The sequence below is a fragment of the Xiphophorus couchianus genome, chromosome 20 (assembly GCF_001444195.1).
Source record: "Xiphophorus couchianus chromosome 20, X_couchianus-1.0, whole genome shotgun sequence".
Classification (NCBI taxonomy): domain Eukaryota; kingdom Metazoa; phylum Chordata; class Actinopteri; order Cyprinodontiformes; family Poeciliidae; genus Xiphophorus; species Xiphophorus couchianus.
Genome location: NC_040247.1, coordinates 26,790,352 through 26,802,923, shown reverse-complemented (window position 1 = coordinate 26,802,923; position 12,572 = coordinate 26,790,352). Strand labels below are relative to the sequence as shown.

Genomic DNA, 12,572 nt, shown 5'->3' with positions numbered 1-12,572 from the left:
TCTGCACATTAACAAACGGAGGGCTTTCCCGCCGACGAGCAGCAGAAGGAGTTCATATACGTTGCTCTGACTGTTTTTTCCACTGTTGCCAAGTCAAAGGGTACAATCCCGCGCTCGATTCTGGCTCATTGCCTTCGGTGAAACAGGGTCAAACTTGTGTGGCGGCGGCTTTAGCTACCATTTGGCTGCGCTTCATTAAACCGCTTCAAATGCACGTTAACATGCGCACATCCTCTGATGGGAGGCGCAGGAATATTTCGCATTTTTTGGGTGTTAAGTTTTGTGTGCACAGTTTACAAACTGAGAATGCACACAGACACCGCGCCGCATGCATCGTTTCAGGAAGAGGCTTTTATCACACAGCTATTCAGGGGGATCTGGCCCGCTTACATTGTCTATATATCAAAACAAGCACATTTCCTGTTTCAGTGCACATTCTACGGGGAATCTTTACGTTGCACTTCTTACACGTCGCAGTTTTCCCATTCTTTGATAAATCAACAGCTGGGAAAACCCAGCACTGTTTGATTTGGAGGTTTAAGAGCTAATCTGTAGCGTCAAATCACTGGTCTGAGTCGACAAACCGCTGCTTTGAGCCTAATTAGACGATCAAGTTCCGTTTATGTGTGGAAAGTAAAATATTTCCTTTAATGTCTGCTGTAGATGTCAGGAACCTAACCACAGCCAATGTCAAATGTTTTTATATCCCTTTCAATCAATTTTATTGACATTTTACGTTACAAACTAACAACAAGGTAGTGGGTAATTGTGAAAGGAAATGATTTTTATTAAGTACTAAACTCTGAGAAGTGCGGCTTGTATCTTCAGTTAATAAATAGTAGAAATCACTGCAAATTACAGCCATATGTATGTTGAATTGAGTGGAGATAGTCTGTAGAGATCAATTTTCAAGTTTTGTCACCGTTTCTCAGTTGGGTCATGGTCGGGACTGTGAGCTGCTAATTTCTCTCTAGTCTTGACCCCGACTTTACGTTTGCTCAAATCTTCGAGAGAAACATAACATGCTTAGTGTGCCAAACACAATAAGTATGAAGGGACAACTCACCTGTCCCCATGGTCCAACTTGCCAAGAGGCGCACTCTTGCTGCTGGCACGCCTGCACCGATTCGGGTTTGGCTGCGCCACAGAAGCGGTCATCCAGGCGGTCCTCACCAAACTGGCACCATGTCTGTCGGTGCCTGTAGCCTTTCCCACATGTTACAAGGCACTGAGAGGGAAAATGTTGAAAGCGACATAGAAGCAGCACAATACATTAATTGTGGTTGTTGCAACTGCTGTGTTCACAATGATCTGAATGAAGACGTTCTCAGAGCAAATTGCCCTTGCATGGGAGCGAGAAGCCAGAGGAGGTGTGATTATGCATATGCATAATCACACCTCCTCTGGCTTCTCGCTCAGAAGTGGAAGTGGAACAGTGGAAGTGTTTTGGCAGCAACATGTAAAAAAAAAAAAAAAATCTTGGAATGCAGTCCACAGTTTTGCAAGCTTCACTATGTGTAAACTGAGCAGAGGTTAAGCAGGCTTCTGCAATCACCACTTTCCCAACACTCAGTTACAGTGGAGGAAGTGGATAATTTAAAGCAACTGAGACAAACCAAATTAGTCCTAAGATTTTGGTCCGAATGAATTTAAATTACAGAAGAGCAAATGGGTCGGCATAGATTTTAGTTAAGAGCTGCAGTACGTAACTTTTATGAAAAATATGTTTTTAACATAGTTGTAGAAATTACCGTCATGTCATGGCAACGTCATATAAGAAAGATAATCTGTGAAAAAACTGAGCTCCTCTGCCTTCGCCCAGCTCTGCCAGTACTAAATGCAGAAATACACAACTCAGTCAGAAACAACCAGTCAAAGAAAGGAGCGCTGTCAATCACTCCGGTGTACGCACCGCTCACATCTTACGCCTTGCTCTTTGCTACGCAACAGCTGGTTCCCTGCAACAGAGCCTGCCACGAATGCTAGGGCTAGTTAGCATGGCCACAATGACAGTGGATAAAGCATTTTTTCTGTAATGGTAAGTTTCTCTGCTATTCAGCAGCGTGTACACCAGGATGTTTGACAGCACTAAGACTTTCCTCCTGGCTCTGATTGGTTGTTTTTGATCGGGAGCGGCCCATTTTTGCATGCCGCAATAGGAGTTCAGTCTTATGCTGTTTTATATTAAACTGACACAACATGGTGACAGTTTTAACAAATATGGAGAAAACCATATTTTTGTGAAAGTTATCTAACGCACATTTAATGTCACAACATGTTTAGAATTATTTTTTTTAAAACATGCGATAATTCCTCAACTGACCTCAGACCAGTCACCAGTCTTCCACTGTGGACAGAGGAACTCATTGCAGGTTTGGACGGTCAGTTTGTCCCTCTGACTGCAATTGCTCTCGTCGTCGTCGTCGTCGTCGTCATCGGACGACTTTCGACACACTGCGCCCCGACGCCTCGTGCCCCCGCCGCAGCTCTTTGAGCACTGCGATCGAAATAGCCAGCCATCAACAGGAGGGAACAGCCAAGCAAAATCCAACAAAATCCTTCCCATTCTGCTAGAATCGTGTACCTCTGACCAGGGTGAGTAATCCCAGCCACCACCAGGGTTACAATCTCCATGGCAGCCTTCCCTGTCGTCAGGTTTGCGTTGCCCGCTGCAGTACCTGTCATCGACTTTCTGGGTCTTGCCATCCGACTGGCTGATTTTGGCGCAGTATAGTTCCAGAGTGCGATATCCAACGCCGCACTGGGCTGTGCACTCGCTCTTACGAGCCACGTACCATCTGGTAAGAGAGACAGAGAAAGAACACAGGTCCCTCAAAGGTGTCGTACAAAGTACAGCAGACGAACTGACCGGGCCCTGTTCAGGCACTGAAAAGTCGGTTAAATCGGTCAAACAGACCTCACTTCACATTCAGGGTTGCAGGGCTCGGTGATGGCAGCGGGCCGAGCTGAACTGTGGCACCGCTGGTCCGACACCACCACCCTGTCCGACTCTCGGCTGCAGAGAATCTTACGCTTGCGCTCTCCTGTTGAGACACAAAAAAGCAGAACTGAGTAAATCTCATTTAAGAGGTTTTGTATGCAGTGCTTTGATTAATGAAACTTTTCTCTTTGCGGTAAAGTTCAACTGGAGCTTTCTGGGTTGGGTCCAGTCCAAAAAATGTATCTTGGATCTCTTTTTGGTGGCCATCTTTGACCCAACTCTGTGGTGAACAAGTGGTCCATCCAAGGTGACGGCAGATCTAGAATATTTTACATAGAAGAGATCTAGGCGTGGTGGCAATGCTGGACCTCCTCTGTGAAGTAGCTGAACATATTTTTGTAAATGCTACGTACTGCACCTTTAAGGTCACAACATGTTTAGAGTTTTAAAAAGCTCCTCAACTGACCTCAGACCAGTTGATTGGCGCCAACAGGCCTAATTCTGACACACGTACAATGTTCAATGCCTAAGTATGTAGTACATGACTTTACAATACAATTAAAGTGTTACTTGATAACAGGCAGGCAGGTATTCAATATAGAAATATCTGTGATTGACATCTTCTGTATGTGAATGGAGTCAACAAAAAGCTCACAAAAGCATTTGAAAAACTATTTATTGTATCTAAACAAAGACATTTTTTATATTTTGTCTCTTTGGGCAACAACAAAATATGCTCATTCTGTTTAATTGACCTATTTGAAAATACAACTACATATTTTTGGTGAAATCACATTTAATTTCCAGGCCACAAAAGGCTTCTGGATAAAGTAGGATTTATTGTTCATAAATATAATAATAACTTGTCAGCATTTACTTCCACTATGTCTCCTTACAATGTATGCATCTTTTAAAGTTAGCATTTTAATACGTCGATGCCACGGACCATCTATTTAAAGCTAAAGTTCTTGCAAACAGTAGATGGTAACCACCAGGTTTTGCATTTCAGTGCAATGAGAGCTTAGTGTGTTCCTGCTGAGGACATTACATGTTGGCTGTGCAACCTGCTGTCAACTGCGAGGCTCTCGGTTTCCCCTCCAGCTTTGGCGGCGCGGTCTTCCCGACAGAGTCATGTCAAGAAGCAGAGAAAGAGATTCTTACGCAGAACAAAGTGCGTCGTGGCAGAGAGCAAGTTTTTCGAGTTGACCTGCGATCCGCCCCCACAGACCCTGACCACTGTGAAAAACCCACGGTCACGTCAAGGAGGGCCATATATCACAGCCCACTTGCTGTAAAAATGAACTCGGTCGCAAGCGATATTTTCAAGGCGGTTCTCTTCTCGTATGTCTGCGACTGTGAGGCTCCCAGGTCTGCTATCTTCCGTGTTACCTCTGCTAGGAGCGCCGCATTTATCTTCAGACTTTTCTAACACTGAGGCCTGCCAACCACATGTGCCTCCACCCCCCGAACCCTCCCGCCGCCTCACCTTGGCACAGGCGGCTGCACTCCTGCCAGGGCCCGTAAGCGTCCCAGAAGAACTGCTGAGGCTTATCCTCTATGGGGATATTAAAGGAGTAACTGACATCTGGGTTGTAAAGGTTTCCAACAGAGAGAACCTGGAGGGAGCACAGAGAAGTACAGTTCAACACGATGAGAAGAGAAAATGAAACGACTGATTATTCACTCGTTTAATGCGTTAATGCTGCAGGAACGCCACTAGAACTTTTTTCCACATTGTCACGTTACAGCCACAAGCGTAACAGCTTTGGACATTTAGACACAGGGAGGGGCATTTATCATATCGTTTACCATTTACTGTGATAAATTTATTGTCACGTTGTTTAAAAAAAAAAAAAAAACCTCACACCATGAGTGTTTCACCATGTGGACAGGACGGCGCGCACAGCTATACTCACAGCATGCGTCACGTTTTGCGTAGAGGGCCGTAAAGATTGGTTCGGATTTCAACAAACCAAAGCACCTTCCTCCATGTCAGCTATCTTTCAAACATGGCTTTCTTCCATAAAGAGCTGATTTAGTGCATGACTAAGAGTTGCCTTCTGGACTGGATTTTGTTAAGATTGCATTTTTGGGCGTCAGAGCAGAGAGAGGTGAATACAAATGAGAGCCATTCTTTCCAGATTGCTATTCTTTGAACAAATTAAATCCTGGATTAATTGCAGGATTTAATTAACCCAGGATTAATTAATAAAGATAAACTTTGAACTGAAGTCCGTCAGTCCGGAGGCGCCTCAGAGTCCAGGAGCTCCTTTAGGGCTCCTGGACTACGCTGGTCTGATTCACAAAATCCCAATAAAACGCTTTACAGTTTGTGGCCACAACGTGCTAAAATGTAAAAATAAAATAAAAAAATAAAATAAAAAAGGTTTTAGGGGAAAACCATTAATATGAGGAGATTTTGTCCAAAGTTGTCAACAGTTTTTACCTGGACAATGATCTCCTCATCGATGCGGTCAGTGCAGTTGATCCTCTCGATGACGTGGTCGGAGCCACTGTACTCGATGACGGCGTCTCCCACTTTGATTTCCCTTTTGAACATGCTCACCACAAAGTCTCCGTTGAGCACGAACTCTCCGCGGCTGTTTGATATTGCTGTGGGGAGACACGAACCGTTTTGACTCTCGCAATTGTATTTCGGACCAAGCCGCGTCTGTTCAACTCGAGTTGAATCATCTCCAGAGCGCTGTGGGCTTAAAAGCTATGTTTGGGTAGCACCACTTGCTTTAAGCGATCACATGGCGCTGCATGCAAGAGGATGCATTAGAAACACAAAGGTTTATGTTAGCACTTAAAGGTAGACTGAGGCATGAGGCAGAAGTAAAATAATCCTTTTTTCCAGGAGAAGTCCCATTCGGGGTCGTCTGCACTCATTCACTCTAATGCGATTATGGAGCTAATTTCCTGCCTTTTCTTTCCTCACCATTTCACACATTACATTATTATGACTGTCGAGAGTACAAATCCTTCTAAGAATCTCCGGCCTGTTCTTACATATATATATATATAAAAAAAAAAGACTTTACAAGCCCTTGGTGTAGAAAAGAGTGATCAATGTTAAACTATGTTCTGAAGTTGACATTGTGAAATACACACAGCTGTGGAGTGAAGACACATTTATTGGCGGGGAAGTGTAGAAAACCTAAAAATAAGTTTGGCTTTTGTTTTACTGCAGCAGCAGTATAATCCAGCGGTAAACAAACGTCTCTGATGTAAGCTTCTCTTCATCTCACCCCACATGTTCAACACAGGCCTTGTGTACATGCAGGTACTTTGACACTTGTGGTGCGTTCGCACCAAATGTGCTGTGAGCGTCAGGCCCGTCTGGTTTACATTCAAAGTCGACGTGGAGGCGCGTCGGGGGTCGTGGCGGCGAGTTTCCAGCGTCTGTCGTGGCGCGAGTTGAATCGTTTGGAGAGTTTGACGCGTCGAGCGCATCCAACGTGTCCCGAGTTTTTTGATTGGCTCTAAATCAAAAACTCGAACCTCGGCATCAAGGTAAACAAGCCTTTAACCTGGCTGACCACGCCTGATTGGTACCAACAGGCCTAATTCTCACTCATTAAAAGAGGAGTACACATACAATGCTTAAGTTTACAGTACACAACTTGACAATAAAACTAAACAAAGCATTGTATGCTAACTGGCAGGCAGATATGTAAGACAAGATAGAATATCTGATCGACTACAAGGCACGAAGCTACACTATGACTGAAACAGCGGCGTATTCTCACCGAGGTAGTTGTCGTCCTCCGGCTTCCCTGAGTAGCTGTGTTGTCGCACATCTATGTTTGTAGCACCACTGGGTATTCGCACCACTTCATTATAGCCTGTAGATGTGATTAGATTGTTACACGACCTGCTTTGGATCTCATATATAAATCATTTTGAACAAATTACGTCTGGTGTTTCTAAAGGATGATCACATTTAATGGTAGCTGAAACACAGAACAAGAGCGGCAAGAGCCAAAAATGGAGAGCGATGGGACAAGAAGGTCGTAGCTCACCGTAGCGTACAGTGTTGAACGGTCCTGCTACAGTTTTGCAGGAGGAGTTGTCACCTCCGCAGACGCCGCACTTATCTCTCCTGGCTTTAGAGTTCAGGACGTGATCACAACCCGCTTGCTGCTCCGTCAGGGAAGAGGCGAGACAAGTGTTTTGTTAATGTGAATGACGCAGCACAACTTTGGCGTTGTCATGCATAGTATTTGGCTATTTTTAAGTAAAACTGTACAGATCATGAAAGAACAAATGTAATGTGGCGACTCTTAAAGACACTGCTAATGAAAGACTTGGTATGGCAGGCCAATGCAAAGTACTGAATATTTGTGAACTGACTGGAAGGCATCTGTGAGATAAATAAGATTTAAGTTTGAACTTTGACTCTGTTGCGTTGAAAATCGTCAAAGGGCGTGATTTCTTTTGTGTTGTGCTCTGTGTGTAATACTCAGATGAAATATTGCAAATATTTCTCAGAACAGCAGCATGGAACAAAGCGCGCCGCCTTAAGCCAAACAGATTTTTGATGTCGCGACAATCTCTGGATGTCAAATGCACTTGTCCGGGGCAGAGGGACTTCCTGAGCCACAGTCAAACCCAAAACTCTGTGTGTGGTTCCGAATGTACACAGGGAAACCCACTGACTCGTTTGATGTGCAGGGCATGTTTGCAATCAAGCTTTCAAACTAAAAATCTAAACGTCAGATTTGAAGAAACGGTCTGGTTAGGCAAAGGATTTGAGATGTTGGAGGGATGTGGAAATCATTAAAAGGCACGGCTGCACCGCACGAACGGACCCCGCCAGGGGTCACTCAGTACGAACAGGCTCACCCTGCACAGGCCCTGGACGCAGATGTCGTTGGTATCGGGTCCGCATGGCGTGCCATCGATGACCCTGTCCCTGAGCTGATAGTAGGCAGTGCTGCCCGCCACCCTGCAGAACAGCTTACATCTGTCCTTCATCAGAACTGACAGAGGAGACAAAACAAAGGCTAATCGGTGCAAGGCTCACGCTGATTAATGCTTTTCACCAGCAAAAATCAGGCAACAAGCAGCAGAAAATGAAAATAAGGACTCACTTCCGCTGTATTTGGGAACCCAGCGGACGTTAGGAGGTAGACCGTTGATGTTGAAGTGCTTTCCATCGAAAACAGCACACTGTTCCTCCCTGAAGTCCTTCTTTTGCTTGGAGCAGGGCTCAGAGTTGCAAGAACGGAACTTCATCCGCCGACCAACGCAATACATTCCTCCGCTCTGTGGCCTGAGAGCGCAAGAAAGTAGGGCAGCTTAAAGTGTGTCAGTTCTTCTCTTTAGCTTGTTACACATCAACAACACTCGTTCTCATTCGTTTTTATTCGTTTCTCATACTCTATTAATCCGGGATGAAAGGCTACACTCACTGAGACTGGCTGATGCGTGCATTTAGCAGAAAAAAACATCCCTGTAAGGTCTGCAATCAATGATTCACTGAACTCTTGCTATGGAAAGAATCCCCTTAAGGAGGTTTGATCTATGGAACACTGACTTCAGCAGATGAAAACATGCACGACTACAAAGACACGCGGCTACTCACACTGGTCGGTTGCATTCGCGCATTGCAATCTTTATGCCGCCGCCGCATGTCCGGCTGCACGTACCGAACGGACTCCAAACCCCCCACGCGCCGTCCACAGGCGAGGCGTCGTGCTCGTTGGGAATGCACCGGCCGTGTTTGCAATGCTGCGAGATAAATGAGAGGAAGGACGGAAACAAATTCAATGGCAGGAGCGTATGGAGACGGAACAAAAAAAAACGAGTGAAACCAGAGTTAACCAGAAAGGAAGGCTAAGTTTAATCGAAAACATTGAATGCAGTCAATAAGTGTGTCTGAAAACAAACAGACAATCTTGCACAAAGGTTAGTTTGTGCAGTTTGGCATGAAATGTCATTTTAAAAAACGGCTAACAGGCTGAGACAGTCCAGCTGGTGAATGAACATGGCTGATTTTCAGTTAGATCAGTCCTGACCAATGGTCTGCCGGTATGTAGCAAGTTGTTAGTGAGTGTAGGAGGGTCAAAGTAAGCTGTATATCAGCATAGTGAAGGTGGTCAAAATAAAAGCAGAGGAAGCACAGAGTCAAAAGAAGTAACTTAGAGGAGTGGCGTTATGTATTTTGCCAGGCCGATGGAGCTGTTTTATAGCACAATGAAGCGACTACGTTAGCAAGAGTCTTAGGAAATCCAAATGGTTGCCAGAGGAGATTCAAGAATTTCTTAAACATGCATGAAAAAAAATCAAAGCAACACCTCAGGTATGTTTTTGATGAGGGAATAACATTATAACATGATATACAGCTCAAAAATGTCAATTTTAAATAACGTCCCTACTTTAAAAATCTACATGTCAAGATATTAATGATCAGATGGCGAGAGAGAGAGCAAATGTTTCCGCAGATAACATGAAGGATGTATTTATTCCAGCAAAGTCGGTTTCATCCTTTTGAGTTTTGCAACGCGGTTCTGTGATGGGACGTGTTAGATTTGAAAACGGTGGAAAGAGTTTTGCGGCAAAAGGAATTTGGACACAAAATTCAAGTCGATTCGTGACGATTAAAATCACCAGCCAAGTCTACAAGTTTAGCAACATGTTCACTATCAGGAGCTGTGCTTTATACGTTGGCAGCCATTTTGGATTTCGAGCTGCAGTTGGTGAGAAAGCTCCACCTCCGAAGCCGGAGATGCTGGAATAAATGATGTAGCTCAATAAATCAGTCTCAAAGTCAACATTGTTTCCCTCTGTAGGTGGACGTGTTGCTATGGGACTTAAATACACAAAATGCAGAGATATAAAATTCCATCGGCTTGACCTGCTAACACTAACCTGTCTTTCAGCACAGATTGTGTTCCACTTTCAAAAGAGAATCCCGGTGGCTGTGGCCACTCTCAATTTTTAAGCTAACTGGAATTTAGCTTTAATCCACTCCCATTAGTTACCTAAAAACATTCTCCTACTGGAACCCACATTCTTGCATTTCTCATTTGCAGATTCTGCGTGACGCTTACCCTTCCAGGTTCACAGTCGGTGCCGTCAGCCCAGGGCATGTGCTGGGTCCTGCAGCCCCGCTGGGCGCCCTCTGGACTCGTGCACCACAACCTCCGACACTGAGTCTGTTCATTACACACAGGCATGTGAGCTACATGTTAATTCTGACATTTCAAAACTCAACCATTAATGCACAACACCTTAAAAATAAAAATAGAAGAAGAAGCATGCATTTTAACAAAATGTTCAATTCGCTTTTCCTCGCATTTTAAAGGGAACCACTGACAGGTTTTCATGTTATACGGGGCGACTTTAAAGAAGCCGACGACACGATTCCACTCACCATGTAAGGGCACACCTGCGTTCCCGCCCCAAATATCAATTCGCACTGTCTATTGACACTGTATATCCGCCCGGGCAGCTGCTTCGACAGACTGTACGGCCCAGAAACGGGCTCGTCGAGCAAGCACTCACCATATCCTGTGCTATTAGGAAATAAAAGTAAAATGACTTGAAGAAAAAAAAAAGAGGAAAAAAAAAAAAACAAGAGACACAAACAGACAGAAAACGCACTCAGTACAGCAGGAGTGGTCAGTAATCTGCACACATACATCCACAAAGACGTCTGCTTATGCTCAACCACGCATGACATCATCCCATTTACTATTTCCTACAGTCGGAGTAGTTGTTTCTTTTTTCCCAGGAGTTCAATGAGTTTATTGGAAAGGGAGACTATAAGACTGAAGGAGTTATAAAAGCAGATCTTCCTTATATTACTTCTGAATTTAGCAGTCCCAGTTTTAAGAAGCAAGTCTGCAAACAATGCAGTTATAGTACCGCAATTTTGTTACATTTTGCCACAAAGATTTTATATATTTTGTTTTCCAAGTAGGCTCTAAAGCTTAGTTTTCCTCTCATTTGAGCTTATTGCTCATGTTTGCTGTGGCCAACATTTAGTAGCACTAAAGTAGGTTTACACACACCTATTTACTACTTATGTAACGTTTGGATTTCATTTCAGAGTAGAAGACTGGATACATTTTTATGCTGCACTTTCAGATTTTTGGGGGGTCAAGAAAACCCCCTTTAAAAAAAAAAGATAATACGTCTTACGTATCTTTACACAGTACACGACTTGCATGTTTCTGGATGCACATGAATGAAAACTTCCACTAGGTTTGTACTGTCCACGTCTGAGCAAACGATTCTTATTCTGTCTGGCTACGTCCTAATAGTCGGAGACGCGTTATCATGATGATGCAAACAGCACGACATACTCGAGGAACTCTGTGATGTACTTCCTGCTACACTTGGACCACATCCAAGGGTTTGTGTTGTAGTTGAGTGTGGGAGCCATGACATGCTGCTGCGACTTCACTCCATCCTCCTTGCACTTGTTGCTGTCATCATGAGGCATGTTGAACCTGGAAAGGAGAGAAAAGTGAACTAACTAAAAACAGGCAGACAAAATAGTGCCAAAAAAAAAGAGATCAAATCTAAGTGAGGAGGGTTGAAGTTATTTTAAACCTTTCGTGGACAAAGCAAAAGCATTCTGAATGACGGACATGCAGTGAATGATGACGATGTCACTGCACAGAACTACAGACTATTAATATCTCTCCGTGTTTTATATCTGTAGCTACGTTCCCACTATCATTGTGGTGTTGGTTTTGGGAAGCTAATTTGCGGCTGCCACTGAAAATAACAGAGCGTTTGTATTCTCTGCCTGTGGGGACGTTGGAGAGAAACCAGTCTGATATTAAATTATGTTAAAAACCAGGGAAACATTTTAGATGGGAAAATCTGAGGCCCCACATTCAAGCCGCTGCAGGGTATAGAAATGTGATTGGTGTGAACCGGTACAACATCGCACCGCTCGCCGCTAAGCTGCCCACCTTATACAGGGCAAAATCACAAGTGAGCTTTGCCACCAAGCAGCCGTCAACCAATGTTTGCCCTGGTTGGTGCAGATAAAGATGGAATTCAATAATCCAGCCCTTTGTTTAGTGGCAAGAATGAGCATTTTGTGAGAGTCGATGAAGGCTTACTGCAGAAGGCATGAAGGGGCGGCCTTATGTAAAATCGACTTTTTTGAGCGTCATGTCATGTTTGGTTTTTCCCTCATCAAAAAACATTCTTGGAGTGTTCCCTCGATTCTTTCGAAAATGTCTGAGAAATCCTTTTAATCTCCATTCAGAGGTGCCAGAACGCTCGCTCTCACAAAGCGCCACCTACGTCTGAGCTTCCGCCTCAGCCCTGCGTGACCCCCAGTCAGCTCCCTCCAGACTAGTGGCAGCAGTAATTATCACACACATGCGTGTGCTTTTACATTGTTTTTTTTTTGTGTGTGTGTCTGTAGTTTCGGGGAACTGACAGTCTGATGTATTGTATTTCTGGCCACAAGTATATACATTTTTCCCTTTTCTTCATTATTATTATTATTTTATTATTATTATGTATACTTTGATAAGAGTTTACTTGAGTCCAAGTCATAGGAGAACCCCGCCAAAGAGACAAGAGGCCCAATTTCAAGGCGTCAAATTTCTTTTAAGTCCTGTTTGACATATACAGCATTTTTATAACAACTAAATGC

The 12,572-nt window shown here is 44.0% G+C and overlaps 1 protein-coding gene across 3 annotated transcripts in view; it reads right to left on the bottom strand.

Annotated features, from left to right (window-relative positions):
* The window catches only part of adamts9 (ADAM metallopeptidase with thrombospondin type 1 motif, 9), a 60,924-nt gene that overhangs the window by 37,841 nt on the left and 10,511 nt on the right, over nt 1-12,572 (bottom strand). For all 3 annotated transcript variants that reach the window (XR_003593508.1, XM_028001909.1, XM_028001908.1), the window contains exons 9-22: nt 11,257-11,403; nt 10,323-10,464; nt 10,000-10,104; nt 8,532-8,677; nt 8,038-8,219; nt 7,790-7,926; nt 6,967-7,084; nt 6,694-6,789; nt 5,388-5,554; nt 4,428-4,557; nt 2,918-3,044; nt 2,585-2,798; nt 2,324-2,497; nt 1,067-1,228 (exon numbers count right to left, since the gene is read on the bottom strand). Coding sequence is in view for 2 of the 3 variants with exons in the window: in XM_028001909.1 (XP_027857710.1) it covers nt 1,067-1,228; nt 2,324-2,497; nt 2,585-2,798; nt 2,918-3,044; nt 4,428-4,557; nt 5,388-5,554; nt 6,694-6,789; nt 6,967-7,084; nt 7,790-7,926; nt 8,038-8,219; nt 8,532-8,677; nt 10,000-10,104; nt 10,323-10,464; nt 11,257-11,403 (2,047 nt within the window). In the remaining variant the exon portion in view is untranslated. The remainder of the gene's footprint in view (nt 1-1,066; nt 1,229-2,323; nt 2,498-2,584; nt 2,799-2,917; nt 3,045-4,427; nt 4,558-5,387; nt 5,555-6,693; nt 6,790-6,966; nt 7,085-7,789; nt 7,927-8,037; nt 8,220-8,531; nt 8,678-9,999; nt 10,105-10,322; nt 10,465-11,256; nt 11,404-12,572) is intronic.